This window comes from Mauremys reevesii, linkage group 7 (genome assembly GCF_016161935.1).
Source record: "Mauremys reevesii isolate NIE-2019 linkage group 7, ASM1616193v1, whole genome shotgun sequence".
Taxonomy (NCBI): domain Eukaryota; kingdom Metazoa; phylum Chordata; order Testudines; family Geoemydidae; genus Mauremys; species Mauremys reevesii.
In genome coordinates this window covers 14,242,423-14,269,307 of record NC_052629.1, presented here as the reverse complement: position 1 = coordinate 14,269,307, position 26,885 = coordinate 14,242,423, and the positions used below count along the sequence as shown (strand labels likewise).

The window sequence follows — 26,885 nt, the reverse complement described above, 5'->3', positions numbered from 1 at the left end:
TGATATACATATAAAATGTATTTGAAAAAATTGATGTTCAGGTTTCCAGCATCAGTAAATGGATTTAAAAGAGCAAAGAAGAAATGGCTTTCTGATTCAATGAGACATTGACATAGAACCATTTGTAGCTATTTTACCAAGCTGAATATTTTGCAACTCTCCGGAGAGATATTTCAAAATATGTTCTTTGTAATAAAATAGTGCAACATGCCATTACTTTTTTTGTGTGCTGTTGCCTCAGTTGTGCACATCTGTTCTATTGTCAAACATTTTCCACCAGAAAAGAAGTCTGCTTTTTGAAAGGCACTGTTTAAAAAAAAAAGAGTCAGAAATTAAATACTTAATCTTTTCCCAGAATGTATTATAGTCTTGGCTTTCCTCTAGGATAGAGAGTGAATATTATGAGAGACAGGAAACCAAAAACAATAGAAATGTCAGGACTTCCTACAGAATTTGGTTATAATTAGTGAAGACTACATCAGCAGAAAGCAAAATCATAACTGGAGAAACAGTAATTGCATTAAGAGTCAGTAAAAATGCAATCACCCTCAGCACATTATAGCCCATAATGGAATGAGGCTTTCCAGTTCACCAAACTTACCTTCTTGTGACCTCATGACACAGTCCTGTTGACCTGCTCTACCTCAGGTCTAACTACCATTCATTTCAGTGGAAGCTATGCCTATCTAAAGATTGCAGGTTCAAGCTCCAGACATGTGGGAGGAGTGTAATTTATTTTCTTCAGTACTGTTAAAAACCCACAGACAGGATAAAATTTGCAAAAGCCCCAAAGTGATTTAGGAGCCTAAGTCCCATTTTCAAAAGGGCCTTTAGGTTAGATTTTCTATTGTGTAAGCACTTAAACAGATCCTGTGGTTGGCGTTAGGTGCCCTCCCTGTCAAGATGCTTTGGAAAATCCTACTAGGCACCTATCTGCATCTTTAGGTGCCTAAATACCTTTGAAAATCTGGCCCTTAGGCACCTAGGTCTCATTGAAAGGCTGCTGCTGCTGTTTGTATTATTTTGTATTGTATTACTATTTCATTACTTAATTCTCCCTTCATTTTCTAAGAAGCTAGAGAGACTTAGACTGAGATGCAATGCACAGTGTGGTTCATTTTCTGTTGGGTGCTGCCATAATAACCTTTTTTCCCTTTAAGTCTAGATCAGATGTTTAATGCCTAAAGACGAAGATGATGTTTTGAACTTGTGAAGTCCTCATACTGCAGCCAACTGCATTGTAGCAAGCCTCTGATGTAAACTGCATAGGAAAGGAAATGGATTTAGACATATTAGTGGCTCTAGAGAGACAGAAGACTTTTCTTTAATGGCACTTGTTAACAGAGACAGAATTGTGTTAATTAATTGATTGTTGTGATTATCAGAGGCTCGTGGGGTTATCTTGCCCTGAAAATACTTTTACTTTTACGTTTATGAATTCTTTTTAACATAAGCATTAAAGTGTTTATAAAGTGATACTGCGGAAGTTTGCAACCATAAATAATTAGGGAAGTATATTGGTCATGGAGTGAAGATCTGCATAGTGGGAAATGTGCTAACAAACCTAATTTTACACCTCTTAATAACTGCATATAGGTTTACATGAAATCACCAGGCAATGGACTAGGTGAGCCATTTTATCCAGCTTTGCAAAATTCTACTCATCCACTTGCCAGGGGCAAGATTTGTTTGGTTTGACTTGTTAGAGGCAAGTAAAATGTAAGGCTTTTCATTACGTTCCTGGTAACAGAGCAGGTGGATATTATTCTGTGCTTAGGAAGTAAATTTGCACAACTTCACAAGTGTGAACTGTGTATAGCCTCCTTGAAATGCATTTGGAATCTCTTCCGTAGTAATTGTCTCACTTCATTGAAGTCCACACTGTATTTTTATGTAGAAAGGCGAGAATCTGTACTTAGAAGTGGAAATGTTAACAGGGAGCTCCGACATGGCATAGAAAGTCTTATCAGATAAATGAAAATAGTAGAGCTGATTGAAAAATCAGAATGTCCGTCCTTCCTGAGGAAAGACCACAGTACCTAATGGGATACCAGTCCACAGAGGCTAAAGAGGCAATCAGGCAACCAAACTATAACTTCTGTGAGGCTCAGGTGGACACAGATTAATGTCAACCTGGCCCAGAAACATTTCACTTTGGTTCTACAAGGCAAAATGTTTCAGTTTGAACTGACCCCATCTCCAAAATGAAATATTTCATTTAAACTTTCCCAACAGAAAATCAATTTTTTTCAAAATTTCCCACACAAAACTCTTTTTAACCAAGTTTGCATAGGTCTCTTTATAGAACTAGTTTGCTCCACAAGAACCTATGGCAGAAAAGTAAGGGGGAAGGCTGCTGAACTCTGTAATGTTCAGAAGGTATGGGAATAAAGAGAAGCACTCTGGTATACCTTCAGTCTTGGCAGTTGGTGTGCATGTACAGTGTACAGAGAATATTCCTGCAAAAATATAACCTATGACACTGGAGAGCTCATGAGAGTCTAATAGGCTATAAAACTGAGAGTGCTAGGCATAAAAATTCCAGCTGCCGTATGGCTGATGGCTTCCTGCGTCCTGTAAAATGTAATATAATGCAGTCCATGATTACTGTAATGCCCCTGTTTGCTATGACTTCATCTACTGCATAAAAGCATCCTTCAGCAACAGTCATTTTGGAACTAGTTGCAGCAAAATTACCATAGTGGAAGAACAGAAATTGTGCTAGTGCAGTCCTGTTTCTGCCTGAAGACCTGCCGGCACAGCCCTTCATCTTGGCAAGCATTTCTTCTGCAATGTACACATTAACCTTATCCAGACTGATGTTAAATTCACTAGTGAGCGTGGGTCTACTCGTAATTTTGGAGCAAGGAAGGAGATCTGAGGCAGTTCCCAACAGCAGTCTAATTCCTATGAGGATCCCTTAAAGGCAGTATGAAACAGATGCTATTGTACTTCTCCAGTGACAATCTTCATTGGCTCCCTGCCAGCAGGGATGGTAAATCATAATCTCAGCACCTGCATAAAGGAGGCAACAGAATCCCCATCTCCCCTGCTGGTAGCAGCAGGATCTTCACACTCTGCTGTGCTGTGTGAGTTGGCAGCAGACTCTTCACAAACACACCACCAGCAGGGAGCAGGCAGCAAGACAGTCACCCTTTCACACACACAACAGTCAGTAGGCAGCGCCTCCCATGATGATTGCACTACAATGTCGGCTTGGGGAAGCAAAAAGGGATGTTCGTGGGGCTCAAGAAAGGGCTGTAGAATCCAGGGGTTCGTGACTTCAGTGAGCACCGCTACAAAATTACTTCATCCTGTTCATACAAGGGAGGGGTGCTTTGGATTTAGAATGTGCTGTCGTGTGTACAATTGAATAAGAGGGAGGTGGCAGCCATCAGAAGCAAATCCCAACACAGGCAGCTGGATATTCCGAGTTCCACAGGCTCCTCTGGAGCTAGTGGACCTTTGGGCCTCTTGTTTTCCTAAATCATCTACACACCCATAATCTATACATTGATTGCAGCTCCTGTTTTGGCTTCCTGTGAAGTCTGCATTGGCCCATTGCTCCTGCTGATCTGCTAGGACCTGCAGGTGGTCTTGTGAGCTTTGGAACTAAGAGGCTTGATGGGGAGCAGGAGTCAACGGTATGAATGAAAGCTGGGGAGAAGGGGTGAAACTGATGCACAGAGGTTAGGTAGCAAGCCAGGAATCAAGCAGAGCAACTAAGCTCCACAGCTTTTCCTGCACCCTCTCTTCTCAGCTGTCCTGTGGAACTCCCACTTCCCGTAGTCCTAGTACCCTGTGAGCTCCAAGGCTCTGCAGGGTATCTGGCTGTCTGCCTTCTTGGGTTCTCAATGCATGTCATAAGCATTTCACTTTTTTGTAAATGAAGTTAGCAAAATTGAGAAGATGGAGTTGAGAAGTGTGTTGATAATGGACATGTTTCCAAGAAGCAGTGTTTAGAAACTGAGGAAGTTCAAGTTAAAATTAAAGAAACCCAAACATTTGGAAGTACAGTAATGCACAGTTAAGGCACCCAAACAACCTGGACTCTTATCTCTGTCACAATAACTAGAGGAAAAACAAACTTAGACAATCTAACAATCATAACAGAGAAATTTGTCTCAATGAGACAACTTAGCCATCTAGAACAAACTGGTTCATCTAATCAGCTACCAAAGATACTTGGATTTCCTGACCCTGAAGTGGTTGTGCCACCCGCAGGCGCCTTTACAACCTCACCTAGTCGATTGTTCAAAGATCATGCTGAAGGCAAACTGCTTTCCTTGTTGAGATTCTAGGTGGCACCAATTATACGCCCAGGATGAAGGTACATTTTTCATCTTGTTTAACTGAATGCAACGCCCCAATTTCTGAACAGCCACTGGTAATAAGCCCCATTACAGGCTGTACTTTCTGCACCCATGATGGGACTTGCTTATTAATAGATTAGCAGATTGAAGTGAAATATCAAATAGATTACACTTTGTTGGAAATAAGTGGCTAAAGAATATAAGCAGGCACATGTATAATAAGAGCCCAGCTTGAGATGCCTTCTACCTGATCTTCAAAGGTGTCAAGCACCCACAATTCCCACTGACTTCAGTAGGTGCTGCAATACACATCACTTCTGTAAACCAGTCCCTGTATGTCTCAAATTGGGTACTCAGAAACTGAGGCTTCCCAAATTACTGGACCCTCTTGCAAATTTAGGCCTGAGTGATGTGCAAAAAGATCACGGAGGAATTTTGTAGCACAGCTAAGAATGGAGGAATCAAATCCAGATCTCCTGACTTGCAGTCTCAGACTTTACCCACAAAACCATCTTTATTCTTTAAACAGAAAGAAAGTTATTTTACGGAAGGGGACATTTTTCCCAATGCTTCTTTGCAGTTAGATGAAAGTTTTTCATGCAGGTTGAATTCTTGTTTTAAACTCAGCTTGTGATGAGATACCAGTGCAATGTTGGATTGATGGTGTACTCAGTGAAAATACTTGGTATTTGCATCCATGTTGAATTAAATTGATATTTTCTGTGTTAATTCACTTGTTAAAATGTCTGATTACTGCTAAGGGTGCAAGAACATTCTAGACTTCTCAAAACTGCTGCACTTTTTACCCACTCAGATTAAATAATCAGCTAGTGTGAGGAATATTTCCCTTCAAAATCAGAAGGATCAAGTAGAAATTCTAACTGAAATGATTTTTGAACTCTTTAAATAGTCTTGAGCACTTGAATAACTTCAGCCTTTTCACAGTGAGTCTGATGTTGCTGTCATGATGTCAGATATGATTTGCTCCTTCTCACTGATACACCAAGGTAGGCTCTTGGCACAACAGTCACAAAGGGGAGAGATTAAGGACTTCTTGTGGATTTGACCAATGGGAAAAGCACTGGATAGTGACAGATTCCTTATCAGCTTTTTATAAAGTGTTTTGGTCCTTTTCCTTCACCAGTAATATAGTCTGCACAGACTTAGGGTCCATTCCACAACCCTTACTTTCAGTAAATTATACTAGTCAATACTCGAAAGCGTAAGTACTACCCAATATGAGTAAGGATCATCAGAGTGTACCCTAAGTATTTCCGAAGAATCCTTTGTAAATAAACCATAGTGGCAATAGTTTATACTTTGATAGCTCCTTTCATCTCAGGATCTCAAAGGTGTTAAAAATTAGTTAAGTGTCAAGACAACCTTGTGAGGGCAGCTGTGTTGCTCTGTACATGTTACAAATGGAGATGCTGAGGCATAGAGAAGCTACCTTCCTCCTCAGGGTATGGCTACACTGGCGATTTGCAGCGCTGGAAAAGCTCCTGCTGGCTGCAATTAGTAGTGGCCACACCTGCAGGGCACTTCAGCTGCTGCAACTCCTGGCTGCTGGCTGGTGGCCACCTCACTCAGCAGCATGGGAGATAAGGCTCCAGCTGCAGCACTGCAGCACAGGTCATCCACACACACACACACCACCTTGGCCTCAGGGTATGAATCCCATCCCAGAATGCTTTTATAGAATGCTTTCTTTGTTTGTTATGCAGCCTCTCTTTGTTTGTTGTTTTTGTTGTCCGAGGAGCTCAGTTGCTGCTAAAAAAAAAAAAAAAAAAAAAACAAACAATTTGTTGTCATCTGCTGTCATCTGCTGTAAAAAAAAAATGCAGGGCAGGCAGGGCAGAAATGAGAGAAAACAGAGGGCTGTCTGCTTTTGCTGCAGGCTTAAGAGTTAAGAAGAAAAGGAAATGAAAAATGTTCTGATTTTCAAGGCAGGAACACACAGACAAAGCACAAATGTTGGCTCTCTCTCTCTCTCTCCCCCCTCCCCCGCTCCACCCACCCCCCTCCCTCTCCCCTTCTCTTTTGAAAAGCACGTTGCTATGCCGCTGCTGCTGCCAGCTGCTGCCAATGCCTAATGCTAATGCTGCAGCTGTGCTGTGCAAATGTGGCCACACACCAGCGCTGGTAGCTGTGAGTGTGGCCACACCAGCGCTATGCTACCACACCTGCTGCAGGACCACAAGTGTACCCTCAGTGTGGCCCAGTAGGGAATGAAAAGAAGTCCTAATTCCCAGTTCCACACTAAACAGCAGTCAACACTGCTTTCCAGAAACTGTCTTGTACATCTGTCATCCTTGTATTATTATGTCATAGAGAGAGCTTTTCTGGGGCAAGGAACATGTCTTACTATCTTTGTAAAGTCTTGCAACACTAAGTGTCAAGACAAGACTCAGAACAATAGTTCAGGATAAGGAGGGCAAAGAGACCTTACTGGAGAGGAGGAGAAGTTAGTAAATGGACCTGTTGAAGGAGAAGAGAGAGGATATTTGGAGAATTGTTTGGCATTTAGGGGACAGCATGTTAGGAAAGGCACACAGCCAGGAATGGCTAGTTTAATTTGCAGCAGATGGTAGCACTCGCTCCCTTCACACTCCTCTGGCATGTCCCCTACACCAGGATCAGGAGTGGAGGTGGCACTTCTACGCCAAGTAGAAACCCCTCACACTGGGGGAATCCTCAGCTGGCAAGTTCCAGACAGTTTCTGTCCCCTTTGCTCCACCAGAGCAGCACAAGGAGATGATAGAGAGTCAGAGGATGTGACAGCAATAGACTGAAAGGACTGGGAGAAGCCTAGGAAGCAAGAGAGTGAAAGTAGGAATAAGTGAAAGCAGACATGTAGAATTGTGATGGATTCGTTCCAGGGGTTTGGAGTGGAAGGGGAGGAGGGAAACTATTCAAATTGGGCCCCACACTTCCTAAAGCCGGCCCTGGAGGGTAGGTAGAGGCAAGTGATACTAAGGGAAAGTTTGTTCAAGAAGGAACACATGCCCTATGCTTTCAAATGGTGCTGTCATGCACTATGAAAATAGGGGCTACAGTATTGGCCTATTGGCTAGATAAGGGCACTAGATGTAGAATAATAACTGCCGAAATGCCGTTAGTGAACGAGAGAACCCTTAGATAGACACTTGACATGGATTGTTAATGTTCCAAACCATACCCGTCTGGACCAAATGGGATTTATCATCAGTATAAATTCCTATGATTATACTGAGCATCTGGTCAGCATGGCGTAAAGTCAGTACTACAAGAAAAATCAGTCCCCAGTCATTTGAGCAGATGCCAAAGAGCGGGAGTTTGTGCATTCAGTTCCTGACAGTTTCAAGCAAGTTCCAACTTCTGAAATTGTTTTGGTACTTCATCTGCTTCTGCTAAAGCTCAGGTCCTAGCAAACACAATATTGTCCTTTCCTCGTCTTTCTTTTACTAACAGCAGCTTGATGTCTAGCTGGCAGCCGGTCTCAAGCAGAGTGCCCCAGGGGTCAGTCCTGGGGCCAGTTTTGTTCAACATCTTTATTAATGAATGGGATTAATTGCACCCTCAGCAAGTTCGTAGATGACACTATGATGGGAGGAGAGGTAGATACGATGGAGGGTAGGGATAGGGTCCAGAGTGACCTAGACAAATTGGAGGAAATCTGATGAGGTTCAACAAGGACAAGTGCAGAGTTCTGCACTTAGAAAGGAAAAATCCCATGCACCGCTACAGGCTGGGGACCGACTGGCTAAGCAACAGTTATGCAGAAAAGAACCTGGGGATTACAGTGGACGAGAAGCTGGATATGAGTTAGCAGTGTGCCCTTGTTGCCAAGAAGGCCAATGGCATATTGGGCTGTATTAGTAGTAGCATTACCAGCAGATCGAGGGAAGTGATTATTCCCCTCTATTCGGCATTGGTGAGGCCGCACCTGGAGTATTGCATCCAGTTTTGGTCCCCCCACTACAGAAGAGATGTGGACAAATTGGAAAGAGTCCAGCGGAGGGCAACGAAAATGATTAGAGGGCTGGGGCACATGACTTACGAGGAGAGGCTGAGGGAACTGAGATTATTTAGTCAGCAGAAAAGAAGAGTGAGGGAGGATTTGATAGCAGCCTTCAATTACCTGAAGGGGGGTTCCAGAGAGGATGAAGCTAGGCTGTTCTCAGTGGTGGCAGATGATTGAACAAGAAGCAATGGTCTCAAGTTGCAGTGGGGGAGGTCTAGGTTGGATATTAGGAAATACTATTTCACTAGGAGGGTGGTGAAGCACTGGAATGGGTTGCCTAGGAAGGTGGTGGTATCTCCATCTTTAGAGGTTTTTAAGGCCCTGCTTGACAAAGCCTCGGCTGGGATGATTTAGTTGGTGTTGGTCCTGCTTTGAGCAGGGGGTTAGACTAGATGACCTCCTGAGGTCTCTTCCAACCCTAATCTTCTATGATTCTGTGTCTACACTACCACTCGTGTCAGCAAAATGTATGTCGCTCAGCGGTGTGCCACTGTAAGGTTTCTAGCGTAGACATAGCCTGGGTGAATTCAGTACTCCTGAAACATTAGAGATTTGTAGCATTTAACTGCACATAGCTATTAGTCTGCATAGTCTCACCCCAGTCTATGGGAGGACCAGGGTTGTGGAATGGGCAAGGGAAGCGATCTCAAATTCAGAGGCACAAATCCAATAGGATCCTGTCTCCCCACCCCACAGATTTCATGGCACTCTTTAGACAAACTCTCCCTCCTTCTCACTGCTGGGTATTTCCCCCTTTCTGTAGCATGGGAGCATGGCAGGGCCAATAGCCATGCTTCCAAAGACTCCCTGTCTGAGCTGCAGTCCATGATTCCAAAGCATGTGCAGTTGGAGATTATGCTGCCAAACACAGCATTAATTCTCCATTGATTTCCCCTTCAGATTAGCGACAGTTTTGGTGAAGAGCATGTGTAATGCAGTTGCTTCCCCACCTGACCCTAGCCATGATCACTTTTTCCCCATATGGACCTGGGGTCATGCAGATATTTTGTGGAGGGAAAAGATGACTTCCTGGAAGATGGGGGCAACATTCTGCTTTACCATTGCCCTGTCTACTGCCCCACTTACTGTTTTCTCTTCTGATTTGCTTCCTCTACAATGTGTCTAAGTAAGTAGGTTACCATATCTTTGGCTACTGCAAAATTCCTCTGGTAGTAAGCAGGGCTTTGGAGCTGCTCCGCCCTCCAGCTCCGGGCTCTGCTCCAAAACCCTGGTAGTAAGTATTTTAGATGAGATTAATAAATAATATGCTGATCCTGGCCTCAGAACTCCATAATCATTTGTTATGTGAATATTTAAAATGCCTAATTTAATTCAACTGGAAAACATTTCTGAGAGATTATGCAAAGTGGGTGTGAAATCATTAGAATAAGATGCCCTGAAAAACCAAGGAAAACTATTGTAGGAATCTTGCATATTATCTATCCTGTTTCTATCCCATTATAGGGCTTCCACTCAGAGAGGTTGTTGAACCCAGAGGGCATTTTTCTTGTGCTTTCAGAATTTAAATGATGCAGGAGGATGTAATGAATGGTTGATGTTAAATGGTTAAACTTGGATATTGACCCATTGCTGCATTATTTGTTTGTGCTGTTTGTATCACTGGTTTACTAGAATTTTCAGCTCCTGTCTTCGGGACACTTACATGTTCCATACAGCTGACTATTGAGCCACCAAGTCTGTATCTGGGTTTGAACTTTCCCAGAGTTCAGAGGTGTTCCGGGCATCCCTAGGGTCTAGGTGTTGTGGGGCAACCACATGTAAGATTGTAAGGGACTGGGCAGCTGCTAGGAATGGTTTAAGAAGCTATTGGTTCAGTGGATGCCAATTCAAACTGTAGAGGTGTTTAGAGCTGAAAACTGAAATGATGGTAAAAATGAAGTAAAAAATATAAGCCAGCAGAGGCCACTGGGGTCTGGGAGAGCCTGTAAATGGGCACTTAATGAGATAATTGAGGAGCATAGGAACAGTTGTCTGTGCTCACCAGGAAGAGTGAGGGGAACATGCTAGACAGGGAAACATGGGTGTCAGAAAATAAAAGGGAAGAAACCAAGTAAACTAGGGATGGCACCAAAATAGATGACAGGGAAGAGGAATATATTAACAAAGGGTGGAGAATGCTAGAGGACTGGACAGCCAGCACACAAGCATTTTTAAAAGAATGATAAATATTGTATAAATATATAGTAGCAGTTTATACTCCATTGCTAGAAAAAGAGGAGATAAGAGGGGTCTCAAGGGAAGCTAACAGGACAGTTATAAGACTGAGGGCTATTAATCTTGCCCATATTGCTAATTCTCGCATGCTTTTCGCATTGCACAGCCAATTACTCCTGTGCAGTGTGTGTAAAACACTACCAAATCAAGACTGGGAATACGACAGGGGTCTCTTGATTCCCAGTCTTGTGCTCAGTCCACTAGACTACATTGCCTCATAGGCAAGTCAGCTAAACTTTTTAGCCTCAGTTTCCCTCATCTGCAAAATGGGGCTACTGCCTTTTGCCATAAGTGAAATCCAAAATGATTATAACCAAATATGTGATAGGTGAGTGAGTATCCTTGTCTTGTCACTTAATTTCACAGGTAGAGAAGCGGATGCTGCGATAAATGAGAATAACGATAATTACCCACTACATTTACATTTGTCAATGCAAAATGTTACATGCAATCAGTAGCACAGATGGGAAAAGAGTTTAGGACATCCTGTCTCCCACTCCCATTCTTAATCCACTAGAGTAAATGTTTTTTAGAGGTAACCTTGTCCATTTCTTCCTCCAGAGCTTTCTAAATTCATAAATGTGAATTTTCTAATGAAAATGGCTTTCTGACTCTTCACCAATATCTAGAGTGTTGGCTTAATGATTGTCTCTTGGGAAGCACTCAGATACTGAGGTGACGGGTGCCGCTGGAAGAAGACAAGTAAAAATATTTTGGGGAGGGCAAATAATTTGTTGTTTTGGCCTCAAGTAAAGGCAGCAATAGAAGCTAGAGCCATGAATGTATTTTAAAAAAATAACACATTATAGGATAAGTCTTTGATCCTGCAGGGTGCTAAGTGTCTTCAATTTCTCTTGACTTCAGTGGGGGTTGAGGAGCTCAGCCCCTGGTAGGATTGAAGCCTGAAAACACTCAGAGCTTGTCTACACTACCACTTAAGTTGATGTAACTTGTGTCGCTCAGGGGTGTAAAAAAGTCTTCCACCGAGTGGCACAAGTTACATTGACTTAAGCGCTGTCCACACCTGCACTATGTGGGTGGGAGACACTCTCCTGCCAACATAGCTTCTGCCTTTCATGGACGTGGCGTAATTGTGTCAATGGGAGAGCGCTCGCCTGTCGGCATAGCGCGTCTTCACCAGACAATGCGCCGCTGTAGCGCTGCAGTGTAGACTTGTCCTCCAGGTCAGATTTTCAAATATCTTCCCATTGAGGCACTTACATGAATTGTCTGGATTTTCAAAAGAATTCAGCACCCAGAAGCTCCTGTTTTTACTCTCACTTCATTCTGGTGCCTAAATGCAATCTGAACTCTTGAAAATCCAGCTCCAGTTGTGGGTGCCGAGCACTTTTGGGAATCTGGCCCTAAGAAGATAAGTGGACTGAGTTAACTAGATGATCTGACCTCATTCTGTTATATTCATGTATTACTTTCTGTAATGTATGTCTCTGATTATTCTGAAAGTTAAAATCATAGCATGTATGTGTGTGAGGGTGTCGTGATTTTCAAATATTTTGGGGAAAGGCTTTTTAAGTATCAAACCTAAAGGTTTAACACCATGGCATTAAGCGTGTTGTTCAGGTAGCTTTCTGAAATGTGTTACCCCTTTGTGAGCCTCTTGGTGATAATGCATTGAGTCTTTTCCCTTGTTGCTCATCTTCTTTGCTGGCATGCTCAGCTGTGTAATTAGGTCTCCGTTGTTTATTTGTGACATCCCAGTTTGATGCCATGGGACTGGAGAAAGTGCTAGCCAGTGAGGAAAAAAGTAGGGTTAAAGAAGAGTTCACTTACTGACACACTAAGCAGGCGATGTTATCACAAATCTGTTAACACAATGAACTGATTAGTTTAAACAGTGTAAATTTCGTAAGGCACTTAATTTCCAGCTGCAGTGGCACTGTCTTAGCTCAGTTACAGAATACATTCCCTACAAATACTATGCTGTGCACAACTTGCAATCACAGCTTTCCTGTTGTTAGCAATTATAGTAAATATTCTGGTAAACCCAAAATTTGCCATTTATTCAAAGCTGCTGTTTATTTGTAATAACAGTTGGGTGAAGGGTACCAACCTGTAGAACTCAGTTCCGTAATGACCCACATCAACTTTATGCAGATATTATATAGGGCCAACTTTATAGATGCCCCTGCAGATTTTGCACACACCAACTAGCATTTATATGCTCAAATTAAATAGCTGCCTAATTAGCTGCGAGAGGGAGCTTGGGCTTGTAGCTAAAGCTAAGGCACTGAACTGGAACTCAGGAGTTGTGAAATTAGAATTCCTACATCTGCCACGGACTTTCTGTGTGGCCTTGGGCAAGTCATTTAATCTTCTTCGAGTGCTTGTTGACGTCCATTCCACATTAGGTGTGCACGCACCGCATGCACGAGCGTTGGAAACTTTTCCCTTAGCAGCTCCCGTTGGGCCAGCGGGGCGCCCCCCCTTAGTGGTGCCACTGTGCCGTGCATATATACCCCCGCTGGCCCGACCTCCTCCAGTTCCTTCTTACCGTCCGTGGCAGCATTGGAACAACCTTTTTCTCTGGTTCGAGAAGCAATCCCTTAGCATTAGAGTTACATAGCTGTTATCAGTTCGTTAGCATTCCCTTGTTGTGGACACTTAGGAGGTTAGGTGCTTGGAGGCTTCCAGCACCCGCCCCAGGCTGCAGGGCATGCTGCAGGGGAAGCACATCAAATGAAGTGGTGTAAGATTTGCAAGGCGTTCAAGCCAAGAACAAAGAGAGCGGAACGCCCCACGTTGGCTCCAGCTTCCTCAGTGTGGAGTGCCCTGGAGTCGTCAAGAGACCTGGTGCTGGCCAAGCACCGTAAGCCATCAAACTTGGAGCGCCAAAGTAGGCCCCGGCACCGCTCATCCTCCCTGGTGCGGCCCAAGGCGCCGCCAAAGGAAGGGCGCGGACGTTCCCCGCAAAGGAGACCGGCACCATCCAAGGCCCCGAGCACCGGGAAGAGAGTGATGGATGCTGTACCGGTGCCGTCACCAATGATACCAGCACCACAAGTCCCACTGAGTCCAGCTCTAAGTGAACTCAGTGTGGACGACGGGTTTGAGGGAGTAATGGATCAGCCCTCCACACCTGACACATTTGAGGCAGCAAAGGACCTCATCGGTTTATCAGTGGTGAGCCCCCTCCCGGCCAGGGAGAAGCCTCCAGCATCCGTTCCCAGGGTGCCGTCAAGAGGAAAGCCAGCAATGGTGCTCCGTTCAAGGACATCATCCCGGCATCACTCCCAGCATTGGTCCCAGTCAAGCTCAGAGTCCGTGGACTCCAAATTACCCCTGATTCAGAGGGAAGTCCCGGTACCGGAGGGGAAGAGTACGCTCAAGATTGGAGGGGTGGACTTCCCTACCCCAGCCCACTCAGTTTGCATAAAGCTCAGCTATTTATGTAGCATCAAGGAAGCAGACCAGTGTTCCCTCTACAATATAAATACATAAAAGCCAAGGCAACCCATCCCAACACAAGGACCAGGGTAGTTTGTGTCTTAATGACCACTGAATTTATCTCAAAGACTTAATGTAAAATATTTTCTATACTGAGAATCCTTTGGCACCTTATAGACTAACAGACGTTTTGCAGCATGAGCTTTCGTGGGTGAATGGCCACTTCGTCGGATGCAAGAGTGGAAATGTCTCTTGCATCCGACGAAGTGGGCATTCACCCACGAAAGCTCATGCTGCAAAACGTCTGTTAGTCTATAAGGTGCCACAGGATTCTTTGCTGCTTTTACAGAACCAGACTAACACGGCTACCTCTCTGATACTTTCTATACTGAGCATCTCATTTCTGAAAATTAGTGAGTGTGGAGTGAGCTAGATTGTGTAACCTTTCAGGATGCGGCATTGGACTCTGCTTTTATTCTCTTTGTAGAGCGCACAAAAACCATGATGCGCCATGCAGATGTTTAATAATAATTAGCCAGGCAGTCTTTGATGAGTAGCCTACCTGAAGGTACAATTTTCAGTGCATGCAGGTACAGCTTTCCTTTAGGCTCAGGAGACCATGCTAGCTATGGGGCAGCTACTTTTCTCGAAAAATGACACATTGTACATCTGGAAAATGGTGACGTGCTTAAACACCATATAACACCAAGTGAAAAGGGGACACTAGCCATAAAAATGGATAATTCATTTAGTACTGAGCCATCGGCAGTGCTGCACTGCTGGTGCTTGTACTAGCACTGGTATTTCTTACTTTGTGAACGGCACTCCAGTAAGGAGGAGCCTCTGTGTGCCACTGCCCCTCTCCCATTCAGCTTTGCATGCTCTATCTCCAGAGGAACTCTGGATGCTCCAACACCTAGTCTCAGGATTGCAGAAGCAGCCCAAGATCCATTGTGCATTGTAGCATGGACAACTGAATGGGGACAAGGAGTTGGTTTGCTGATACAGATGAGGCCTTAGCTTAGCGAGCTGGCTCTGTTGCCTGTAGAAGCTGGGACCACTGGAGTGCATCACTCCTACAACGTTGCGAGTGATAGTTAGTTAGAAATAATTTCTAGTGACTAACAAACATAATACGTCATGGCAAGCTTGGAAAGCGTTAGACTGGCTCCAAATTAACAAACATTTAGGTCTGGATTCTACCTCAATATAGCGATGCTCTGAGTAGCTCCAGAGAACTAAATAGTCCTCAGTCATTTGAAATGCAGAATTATCATCATCAGTGTTCTCAAGAACGACCCTTCTTCTCCCTAGACTAGTCTGCCATGTTACGGGACACAATGAAATACCATTTTGATTTGAGGTTTTTTTTAAATGCAATAAAATACAGACAGCACTATAGAGAAATATTCAGCATAATTTGAGCTTTTAAGAAAGGAACATGTACAAAGCGGAGATCCAGCCTGTGTGAATGGCTCCCATCTCCGAAAGCCTCCATAATTAGCACCATCAACACTTTTGTATTTCACAAAGTCATGCACCATGCTATCATTCACTCTACTCTATTAGGCTTTATTTATTTCACAGTGGCCTACTCAAAATGAATGGAGTATTAGGAAAAATACACAGTCATTCACAAGGTTTAAATACAGTTCCTAATACTATCTGTTTGAACTACTAAAGGCCGCAGCTATGGTTCCTTTTACAAAGGACACATTAGGCATCATTTTGCAGGCAGGATAACTAAAGGCAACAGCAATAAAATCCACAGTACTAAATAATATGGCTTATCCATGAAGTACACAAATATCTTTGGATTGCAAAACTGATGAGAAGAACTGACACTGAGGGCTCAATTAGTGCAAAAAAAAAATTTATGCTTCATCAGTTGAATTTACCATCCTGATCTATTATGAATTAGATGTTAATTGGAGTCAGTCCCTTTATATGCACCCTCCCCTGTCTGCCTCCACAGACATATAGGTGACCAAACCTTCCTGAAACCCCCTCTCCACCCATCCCCCCTCCACACACACATACAAATGGTAGAACCTAGAATAAGACACCCACCACTGAAGTGGTATAAAACATCACCTCATCACCTTGTGCAGATCTCCCAAGAACTCTTCCCCATTTACAAGGGAAATATTTATATAAATCCAAATTCACACACAGAGATGGTTGTTCTGTGCCTTTGGCATGTAGGAATGGCAATCTAATGGGGAAAGCACTGGATTGGACCTCAAAAAATAGTGTTCAATTCCTGGCTCAGTCACAGACTCCTTGGGCACTTACCTACCCTGTGCCTCAGTTCTCCCCCTATAAACCTGGGATACTACTTTCCTACCTTGTAGGAGTATTGAAAGAATAAAATCTATTAACAATTCTGAGGCATCCAGATATTACAGTGATGAGAGCCATATAAGTACTAATCTAGACTAAGGTTGCCAGGTGTCTGGTTTTCAACCAGAACACCTGATCGAAAAGGGAACTTGGCGGCACCGCTGACTGGGCTGTCTAAAATCCAGTCGGCAGCGCAGCGTGTCTAAGGCAGGATCCCTGCCTGCCAAGGCTCCACACGGCTCCTGGAAGGGAGGGGCAGCCAGGAGACTCTGTGTGCTGCCCCGGCCCCAAGCACTAGCTTTGCAGCTCCCATTGGCTGAGAACTGCGGCCAATGGGAGCTGCAGGGGTGGCACCTGCAGACAGGGCAGCACATGGAGCCACCTGGCCAGCCTCCGCATAGAAGCCGGAGGGGGGACATGCCGCTGTTTCCGGGAGTTACTTGAGGTAAGTGCCCTCGGAGCCTGCACCCCTGACCCCCTTCCATGCCCTGACCCCCTCGCGCTGAGCAGTCTGGCCTGAGCATTGGCTTATGAACAAGCTTTACTTTCACTTATACTTTCTCATACAAGCAAGTTATTTCCCAGCACATACAACCAGCAGTTGTCTTATTACTGTAGTGCGAAGTGTAACTGTGTAAACTGTTTTGGGTTCCAGTGCAAGTCAGCTGTTCTTCCATCTGAGCCACTTTTTGTTTGTTTGTTTGTTTTGAATTTTAAAGGCTTGTTCACATCTTAGGTAATGGTTGTGCCTCTTTTTGGATCGCTCTCATGCAGTGACAGTGTATGTGCATGAATCAAAGCACCCAAAAGTTGCCTGGGAGACTGACAATGAAAACAAATAAACCAAAAAACCATTCTCCTCTTTACCAACATGCTTTAGCACTAAGGAACACAGTTTACCAATAAACAACATTAGCAGGAAAACCTCAACTTGAGTTGGAACTGTAGGAGCTTGGAAATGTCAATGTTGCCTGTCATAAGAGAAAATCAGAATCTAGGGCAGAGGTGGGCAAACTATGGCCTGCGGGCCACATCCTGCCCACGGGACCGTCCTGCCCGGCCCTTGAGCTCCTGGCCGGGGAGGTGAGTCCCCGGCCCCTCCCCTGATGTCCCCCCTCCCCTGCAGTTACGCTACTGCGTGGGCAGCGTAGCTGGCTCCAGCCGGGCAGTGTGTCTTCCAGTCCTGCCACTCTGAGCGGCATGGTAAGGGGGCGGGGAGTGGGGGGGTTGAATAAGGGGCAGGGGATCCCAGGGGGCAGTCAGGGGACAGGGAGTGGTGGGCGGTTGGATGGGGTGGAGGTTCTGAGGGGGGCAGGAAGTGGGAGGGGGTGGGGGGGGCAGGCTGTTTGGAGAAGCACAGCCTTCCCTACCCGGCCCTCCATACAGTTGCGCAGCCCCAATGTGGCCCACCCCTGATCTAGGGGGAAACACCGGAGCTTGTAGGAGAAAAGAAAAGTAGGACAACAGCACACTTGCCAACTTTTGTGATATTTAGAATTTTTCTTAAAGCCCCAACTCTTGGAGTCATGTGATTATATGAGACTCGTAGGTTTCATGGGGAGGGGGAGAAGTAAGTTTGTAGCCCTTATAGTTGTAGAGAAAACCTTGAAAACATGACCCCGAAAGACTCACAAACCAGAAAGCAAATAAAAAGAACTGTAAATATTGTTTTTAAAAATGTCTTGATTCTTAAGCCAGTCTCATGATGTTTTGCAGGCCTGACATGATTTTGAATGCATGGGTTGGCGATACTGAGTCTGCATCTTAAAACTATTGCAGAATATGGGTGTGTGTAAAAGTGATCGGAAAAGGAAAACTCAAAGTGAAAAGACGGATATCTGGCCAAGGGCATCATACAGATCAGTGACTTCAGGGGACTCCTCTTGCTGGCTTTCTGCAAGAGCTACTTGTGGAAATTTCTTCAGCCCCACCACACATGTAAACAAAATTTGCTGGGCTGATACAATAACCACAGTATTATCCACTTGCTCTGTGTAGTGATAAAACAAGAGTGATGCGTTAATGTTATTGTTACAGGGAAAGGAGGGCAAAAGTATGTCTCCGTTTCTTGACAGAAGGTTGGGACTCTTGAGAAGTTTAGATTCGGCTGGGTTAACGAGAAGCGCAGATTGTAGACAGTTTACCCTGAATTTCAACGAGTCTTCTCTAGCTCTCTTTCTCTGCCTATCATACACACTCACCTCATTAACTAGATACTAAGCATGGTAAGTGCATGCATCTTCCCCAGTTACAACCTGCAAAGTTGTGAAAACTGAAGACATAATTTTTTCCAGACCAAGATCCTTAGCCAATGGCTCAGCAGCTTTTTAGTGGCATTTAACTTGGAAAGAAATGCAGAGCTGGTTTAAATGTTCATTGTTCACCTATCAAACCAGTCTGAGATGAAGACTATCTGGTTACATTTTTTCCCACCCCACTTCTCTGAATGATTCTGTCTCACAGGCAGGAATGGCAACTCCTGAAAACCCCGAGCAGCTGATAATTGCCCTGGAACCTGAGGCTGCTTCCATCTACTGCAGAAAGCTCCGCCTTCACCAGATGATAGACCTGAGCAGCAAAGCACCTGTCAATGGTTATAACGCTAGTGACACCATAGGAGCTGGATTTACACAGGGTACCTCTTCTACTAACCAACTTGAGATCTAGTGCCTTTTGCCTACGTTAGATTTGGTCATTAGGGCAGTTTTCTTACTATTTCCTGTAGGTTATCATTGCTTCTTTGTGTTAGTGGAACATTACAGGCTAGTATAGAAAAACTTCTCTATTTACTTTAATTTGACTATTTTGGGCACTGATCCTGCAAATGCTTGTGCTCAGTGCTTAACTTTAAGCATGCAAGTAGCACGATTGACTTTATTGGGACATGAGGGACTACTCACAGGTTTGAAGTTAAGCAAAGGCATAGTGTTTGCAGGATCGGGACCTTACTGATCCGTTTTAATGTAATTGCTAATTGTTTCCTAGTGCAGATTTAAGTTTACTTTTGTGAGCCAACAATGATGTGTTAAACTAGCTATATTAATTTAACAAGGGATGACACTTGAATTTGCCATCAGACTTTTAATGTTTCTGGAATTTTTGTCAAAAGTTGGGCACTTGGTGATTTTTGGTTCATAATTACGTTGGTCACCATGAAATAGTCAGCATTCACCAGTAGTTAGCAAAACTGTGCCACGTGATACAGCACAGCATTTTCTTTGAACTGTGAACAGAAACTAAGTATTGTGCTTCAGATACCATGGTGTGTTATCTGTTGTTACTGTGAAAGTTGGTAATTTTCGCTCCATGGATCTGAAGAAGTGGGGTTTTTACCCACGAAAGCTTATGCCCAAATAAATCTGTTAGACTTTAAGGTGCCACCGGACTTCTCGTTGTTTTTGTGAATGTTGAGTTTTCACTAGCTCCTGTGGTAGGTTTGATGCAGACTCATTTACACCAAGAGGCAGATTATGGGAGTGTAATTTAACTGGTTTGCAGATGAATCATCTTTCACTGCAGAAGTTTTTGAAAACTGTCATTCTGACTGACTCTGAAGTTAGGCAGTAAAGATGGGACAAGTTTTGATTGTAACGTAAAGATCCAAATTATCTACTAGTATAAATTGGTGCACTCCATTGAGAGCTGTGGAGTTGTGCCAGTTTACCCCCGCAGAGAATTTGGCAAAAGATCTTATACTTTGTCATGTTTTCCAGCTCAAAACAACAAAAGCAAATGGAAGATTCAGCTAATAAACCCATTCAAGACATTTTATTTCTCCCTGTCCTTAATGGAAGCCACTTTTTTTTAGTTAACAGAATGTGGTGACCCACTTTGCCCCCAGAAATTTCATAATTAGTAAAACCTGATTGAGTCCTTTTAAAGTAGCATGTCTTATTTATCTAGATGAAATAATATTTAGCCACCACAATTTTAGCCCTGTGCATGCCACAAAGACCCTGATGCGGGTTTATTCAGTAGTACCACAGGTAAGATCCTCGCCACTGACAAAGCCTGTGTAAAGAGGTTTTGCTCAGGGGTGTCTCTTAATGGGCAGGAGGACAGAAGCATCCCTCCTGTGCCAGAACTTCTTCACAGCTGGAGCTGGAGCTTGAGCAACTGTGCACCCCTAAGCAAGCGATTTTTGGCTGGTGCAACCATGTATTTGTCGACGCATTGGTCATGCCTCTGCACCTGCCCTCTGGCTGCCATCCTTATTCAGGCTGATGTAGCCCCTGCAAAGCACAGTTCTTACAGAACATAGGGTGCAAACCTGTGTGTGGGTTCAACACATTTTGCCCCGCCCTCTGTGTAGCTGAGCCACATGCTCAGGACCTTCCGTGACCCCTTACTTGGGCTGCCAGGGCATTTATCCCTATGCAAACGAAAGCATTTTCTGGTTTGGGGGTTAAAGGGAGCTACAGGGCTGGGCTGTTGAGCAAAATCTGTTCACAAAGTCATGGGATTCTGTCAAAAGTCTTTTTACAGCTCTCTTTCTTGACTTAATACGGTAAAAGTTGGTATAGACGAAAAGGATTTAATTCAATTAGAATTAATAGAAACAAAGCTTTGAGTGAATTAATTTGGGTTTAATCTAAAATTCAATAAAAGCATGGCAGGGACCCAAGCAAAGCTGAGATGAGATCAAGAAGGAAAACCCTTTAAACATAAACAGAGAAGAGCTGTTCAAGGACTATTTTAGTGCTGTGCAGTCAAAACAAAAGTTGTACTCTTCGGAATACTGAGGATAAATTTGCATTAGGAGAGGAAGCATAGTGTAATGGTTAAAGGAATATATCTCAGGTCTGATCCAATGCCTGTTAAAGTCAATGGAAAGACTCTTATTGACTTCAGTGGGTGTTGGATCAGGCCCTTCCTTGGATTCTGTCCGTTGCTCTGTCATTGACTGCGGTGTCACTTAACCTTTCTGTGTCTGCTTCTCAATTTGTAAAATGAGGATAATATTATTTGCTTCCATCACAGGAGAATTGAGGTTTTATTTATTGGCTTTTGATATCCTCAAATGGAAGACACTATAGAAATGTGAAGTAGTAGTATCATTAGCTAGCAAAATATAATTGTCCTCTTATATACAATAAATGTACCTTTTTTCTAGTTTTAGATAGAATTTTTTCAAATGAAACAATATTTTGCTATACCATGGAATGTGTCTGCGTTTTTCTGTAGTATCATATAAATGACCTTTAAAGATGAGTGAAAGTTATATTGGAAATGATTTAGTGGTCATTTAGTTGCACAAGCTGGGTTTAGAAATACATTAGTAGAGACACTTAGCAAATCACATGACATATTTTAAATTCCATAAGGAGATTAATTTTCATAAAATGCATTATTGCTATAACTATGTGATACTAGATTATACTTCATTTTTAAATCATATGTATTTAAATTGACCTGTGCTAGTATGTGCGGATATGTCATGGGCCAAATCCTACAGGTTCTCCATCAAGCAAAACTCTAATTGGAATCCAGTGAGAGGTATGCCTGAGTAAAATGAGCAGGATTTGCTCCTACAATGAAGGTCCATAGCACAAAACTGACAAAGGCCAAGATTTTCAGAAGTAACTAATGACTAGGGGTGCTGAAATGGAGATATTTCGAAGGGTCCTAATTTTTAGAAGGTACTGAGCACCTACCCTCCAAAAACTGGGCTCCCTTGAGGCATCTCTTCTGGAGCAACCAAAAATGGGGGCACCCAAAATCAGTAATCACTTTTGAAAATCTTGGCCAAAGTGTCTTCACTTCTTAGACAATTTTAAAGTAAATTCTTGATTATTTTATTATGTGTTAAGTATGCCACCTACTGGCAAAAATGCATCTTGGAACTTCTAGAACCAAAAAATGTGTCTGCATATAAATACTTCATTTTGTTTATTAAAAATATAATAAATATGTACCATTAAGAAAGCTTTTAAAGAAATCTTAGAGCATTATTTGAAATCCAGTTATTCTAAGTAAAGAATAGAATATCTGATTTTTTTTTCTTTCCAGAACTCAATTTGTAAATTCCTAATTCTAATACAGCAATTTTTGTTCATCTGTTTTGTTAGAACCTTACTGAATGATACATAGAAAGCTCTCATTCTGCTTGTATTTGCTTCCTGCACTGTTTGTTATCAGCTTGTTCCTGCTTTCTTGTACTTAGTAATTTTCTCTCTGTCAATGATTAGCTAAGGAACACATACGTCGTAATCGGCAGAGCCGCACCTTTTTGGTGGAAAATGTCATAGGAGAGATCTGGTCCGAATTGGAGGAAGGTAGGGTCCTTTTGTGAATTATCTTTACTCTTGCTGGTTTTATATTGCTGGTAAGAAACCCACAAACCTTTCCCACAAATGTATTATGTGCTTTTGGTATTCTCAAATGACTAATTTAAAGGAAAATACAAGTGCACGCACTGCTCTTAGTCTACAAGACTGAACTAGAATTTTGCATGCTCTAGAAAAGCACGTATTATTAAGTTGATGGTTTATAAAAGGGACAAACCCAGATTTTAAAATACAAGCCAGAGCATAGTGTCCTCAGAATACACCAGATAAGTAAGCTGACACTGTAACATGTCTACAGAACTGTTAACACAATGGAACGTACACAGATGGCACGCACAATTCCACTTATCATAAAGATACATTCTCCCCACATGGGTGCTTAAGTCTGTAGCATAGGGCATACAAGTTTCACTTCCATTATAAATCACTGCAAATTATTCCATTAGGAACTGCTAATTTTCAAGCCAGTTGTCCCCAGTACAGATGTTCATGGCTTTCTGCTTGGGATGATGGCAACATTGCCCGCAGTATTAGTATTCATATTGCTTAAGTATTAGTAGACTGTTGTGTTTATGCCGATGAAGATGATGTATGCTTGTTCCTGTTGCTTCATAGGTGACCGGTACATAGTTGTTGACAGTGGAGGAGGTACAGTGGATCTCACTGTCCATCAGATCAGGCTACCTGAAGGACATCTGAAGGAACTGTACAAGGCAACTGGTAAAATTACATTATTTACTACTCATTTCACTTGTGTAGTACTTTGAGTTTGATCTTACACCCTTACTGCCAATAAGGATGCTGTGACGTTTTACTATTTGCTTAAATTAGTTAATAGTTCATCTTATATTAAAATCAACATTCAAAAGGTCTTGCTAATTTCATGTGATTTCTGAACTGCTTGTCAATAGATAGCGTTAAATAACGTTCAGTATATGTTTACTTTCAGAAAAGTAAAACTTTCTTTGAGAAGATAAGACACAGTGTCAAACTCTTCCTCACTTTGGCTCAGCACCAGCGTTGGTCTGACTTCCATCACTCGCACACTAGATATCTCCCCTCTCATTTCATCTCTCCTAGGTCATCTCTAAACTATGGTGACCTGCATGGGCATTTAGAAGGTCACTATATGGCTGGCTGATAGTCAGAACAAAAGATTGTTGTAAAGTCCCACCAGGCTATTAACTGAGTGATTTGTCAGCAGAACAGTATTCTCCCACAGATTCATGTAGAAGCACACATGCACCATTAACTCCCAGAGCACCAAGATGGGTCCATCATCCTGATGGGAAAGGTGTGCCCTTGTCTCAGATCAAATGACATAGTGATTGGTCCATGGCCAGGAAGTAAAATTCAACTCCCCAAAGTACATTCCCACCCCCAACTCCAGATCCAGTTGAGCTTTGCCTTGTGAGCTTTGCCATTAGCCACCTGAGACAATCCTTTATTTGTCACAGCACCCATGAAATCCTGGGTTGGTCTTCTTCTAAATGATTCCTGAACTATCATCCTTGGTGACGCCAGTGCCACCACAGAGGAACCCAACATATGTCTTTCTCTGTGCAGCAGGGCAACCTATTCATGAACACAAGCTCTATCTTGATCTCCTCATATACAAGATGGAACCATCAGTAATTTTAGTCTTTTCCCTGACAGTGAAAATACACTTAACATGCTCTGGGTCATTGCTATGTCAGTATGATCTGGATTTGTATATGATGGGCTCAAGTTCTAGTGAGCAATACACTATGTTAATGGTATGTTTTGTTTCTAAAACAGGTGGGCCATATGGTTCTGTAGGCGTTGACTATGAGTTTGAAAAACTCCTATGTAAAATATTTGGAGAGGATTTTATTGAACAATTTAAAATCAAGCGTCCTGCTGCTTGGGTGGATCTTATGATAGCATTTGAGTCCCGTAAAAGGGCAGCGGCCCCAGACAGAACTAATCCACTGAATATCACTCTGCCTTTCTCCTTCATTGACTATTATAAGAAGTTTCGAGGTCACAGCGTGGAACATGCCTTAAGGAAAAGCAAGTAAGTAGGCGATTGAACCTAGATAGATTCATAATTAACTACTCAACTCCTGGAAAGAATAATAAACTATCCTAATTGCAAGTAGCATAATAGATTGTAGTGAGAAAATGTAATCAAATGATGGGAAAATCATACTGCCTCAGATACAGTTATCAGAAAAGAAAGTTATATTCTAGTTTTTCTTAAGAGTTTTCTCCATAACACTTGCATCCTACTGTAGACTTCTTTCTGCGAATTCCACAGACCATCTTCACTTATATGGCACCATTTCCTAAGGTTCCACACTGAGACAGTCTCCTGTATTTCTGGCTATATGTGTAGGGCTAGATTCTTAGCTGCGCTGCGTTTATATTCAGAGTCACCTTCCCACTTACCTGATTCTGGGCTGACCAAAAGCCACAAGAGCTTCTGATGTAATTGAAAGCAGCCTACACCAACTGTAGCAGTTCCACGGAGGGTTCCGCCCTTGACATGCCTTTCATATAGTGGGTTGCAGGAGCCAGTGGTGCACAGCTGGCTGTTGGAGGAATTCTGGACAGCAGTGCAAAGCAGATAGAGTTGAGTCCAAGAATCTGTCGCATTCTGTACGTGGACACGCCCGCACTCTTACTTCCTTTCGCACAGCCCCATCCATATTTATAACATTCCCATGCAACTCTCTGCCTTTCAAGAAGCATTCTATGTTATTTTTTTCCAAATCAATTAAAAAATAAAACACCCAAACAATTCTATTTGTCGATTATTTATTTAAATTTGGGTCCCCATTTTGCAGATAGAGATGGAGAAAATGAGGTTCAGAGAGGTTAAGTGACTTGCCAAAGGTCACAGGGGGAGTATGTGGCTAACTGGAACCCCCATGCCTCCTTATTCCTAGACTTTTGAGTAAAATTTTCAAAACCACCTAAATGATTTAGGAGCCTAAATCCTATTATAATTCCATCCTAAAACAAAACCACTTTAGAAAATGGGGCATAGACACTTAAAAAAATGTACCTTTCTACTTACTACAAACCCTTTTTCCCTCCCATGAATCATTCGTAGTGGTGTCTTTTGGAAGTAATATAAATGCCAAAGAAATGGAGAGGGCAATGAGAGGGGGATGAAAATTGCTTAAATATATGTGAATGAAAAGGAGAAAATGACCCAGCTGTAACCAGCTCATGTAAGGGAGTCAGCAGTGGAATAATCTATTCCTGTATTCAAACATTTCCTTGCCATCTTGCCTGCACTTCACAGCACACTGCTCAGAACGGAATTGCCATGCACGTGTGATACTATTATTTATGTCCCTAGAGCTCCGAAGCCTGTTAATCTTCTTTGCGTGCTTGCAGTGGCCTTGAGATCTACTGCTACTTTAACTGAAAGGATCATTTCCTTCTGAGGGATGCATTAGCTTTGTTTCAGATGAGCTGACATTGGAGGGAACATAAAATGTTTCAGCAGAGCTCTGAACATTAGTGATGCTGCTGAGAGGCAGTCAGGCCAGGAAAACCACAATTAAACAAAAGGCATTATTGCTGGTGGGAGGCACGCTCAAGTATGCCGGTGGACAGGGACTGGCCATTTTACCTGCTGCAAGTGACGTGCTTAACATAGAGGCTGTAAATCTGTGAATTTCTTACCAGCCATGTCCTACAGCTCAAGTATGGCTTACTCTTAAAATTAGACCTCGTTTTAACAGCCTCCTTTGCTCTTTTGTTGCAGTGTGGATTTTGTCAAGTGGTCCTCCCAAGGAATGCTAAGGATGAGTCCAGATGCAATGAATGCCCTTTTCAAACCTACAATTGACCAGATCATTCAACATCTTAGTATGTATCAAGGTGTAATGAGTTTCTGACTGGACGTAAACTGAAGTATGATTTATTCAAATACCCATCTATCACAGCCCAAAACTGGGAATTATGTTTAATGGAGTAATTTGACCCCATGAATGGTGGGTGAAAAATTTAATTCCCCCAAATCACCCAAAAAATGACCATCAGGGTTGCTCCAAGTCACCTAGTATCTTAATAGATATTTCTGGCTATTCTGTAGCTGTTGACCAGGCAATCAGTACTAAAGCTGCATAAACTTTATTTCCTCTTGAGCTTTCAGGAATACAAGTCATTAGACAATTGAAACCTAATTAATAGTCAATATCCCCTTTCTTTCTTTCTGTCTTTCTCATGAATTTGGATCTTGTCTAAAGAAAGACAGACAGACATATTAGGTCATCTAGTTCATTTCTGTGCCAATGCAGGACTCCCCCACAACATATTCTT

At 42.8% G+C, this 26,885-nt stretch overlaps 1 protein-coding gene and 1 long non-coding RNA gene across 3 annotated transcripts in view; one reads left to right on the top strand and one right to left on the bottom strand.

Annotated features, from left to right (window-relative positions):
• The window catches only part of HSPA12A (heat shock protein family A (Hsp70) member 12A), a 79,333-nt gene that overhangs the window by 46,640 nt on the left and 5,808 nt on the right, over nt 1-26,885 (top strand). Inside the window, exons 7-11 of the mRNA XM_039547763.1 lie at nt 18,763-18,934; nt 22,488-22,574; nt 23,202-23,306; nt 24,366-24,624; nt 26,329-26,432. Coding sequence (XP_039403697.1) covers nt 18,763-18,934; nt 22,488-22,574; nt 23,202-23,306; nt 24,366-24,624; nt 26,329-26,432 — 727 coding nt within the window. The remainder of the gene's footprint in view (nt 1-18,762; nt 18,935-22,487; nt 22,575-23,201; nt 23,307-24,365; nt 24,625-26,328; nt 26,433-26,885) is intronic.
• Nucleotides 1,173-26,885, bottom strand: part of LOC120409524 — a 41,958-nt gene continuing 16,245 nt past the window's right edge. The window contains exons 3-4 of one of the 2 annotated variants that reach the window (XR_005601321.1): nt 26,247-26,402; nt 1,173-1,261 (exon numbers count right to left, since the gene is read on the bottom strand). This is a non-coding gene — a long non-coding RNA (uncharacterized LOC120409524). Of the gene's footprint in view, nt 1,262-25,651; nt 26,403-26,885 lie in introns of those variants that run through there. The other variant, XR_005601320.1, reaches the window with a different exon arrangement.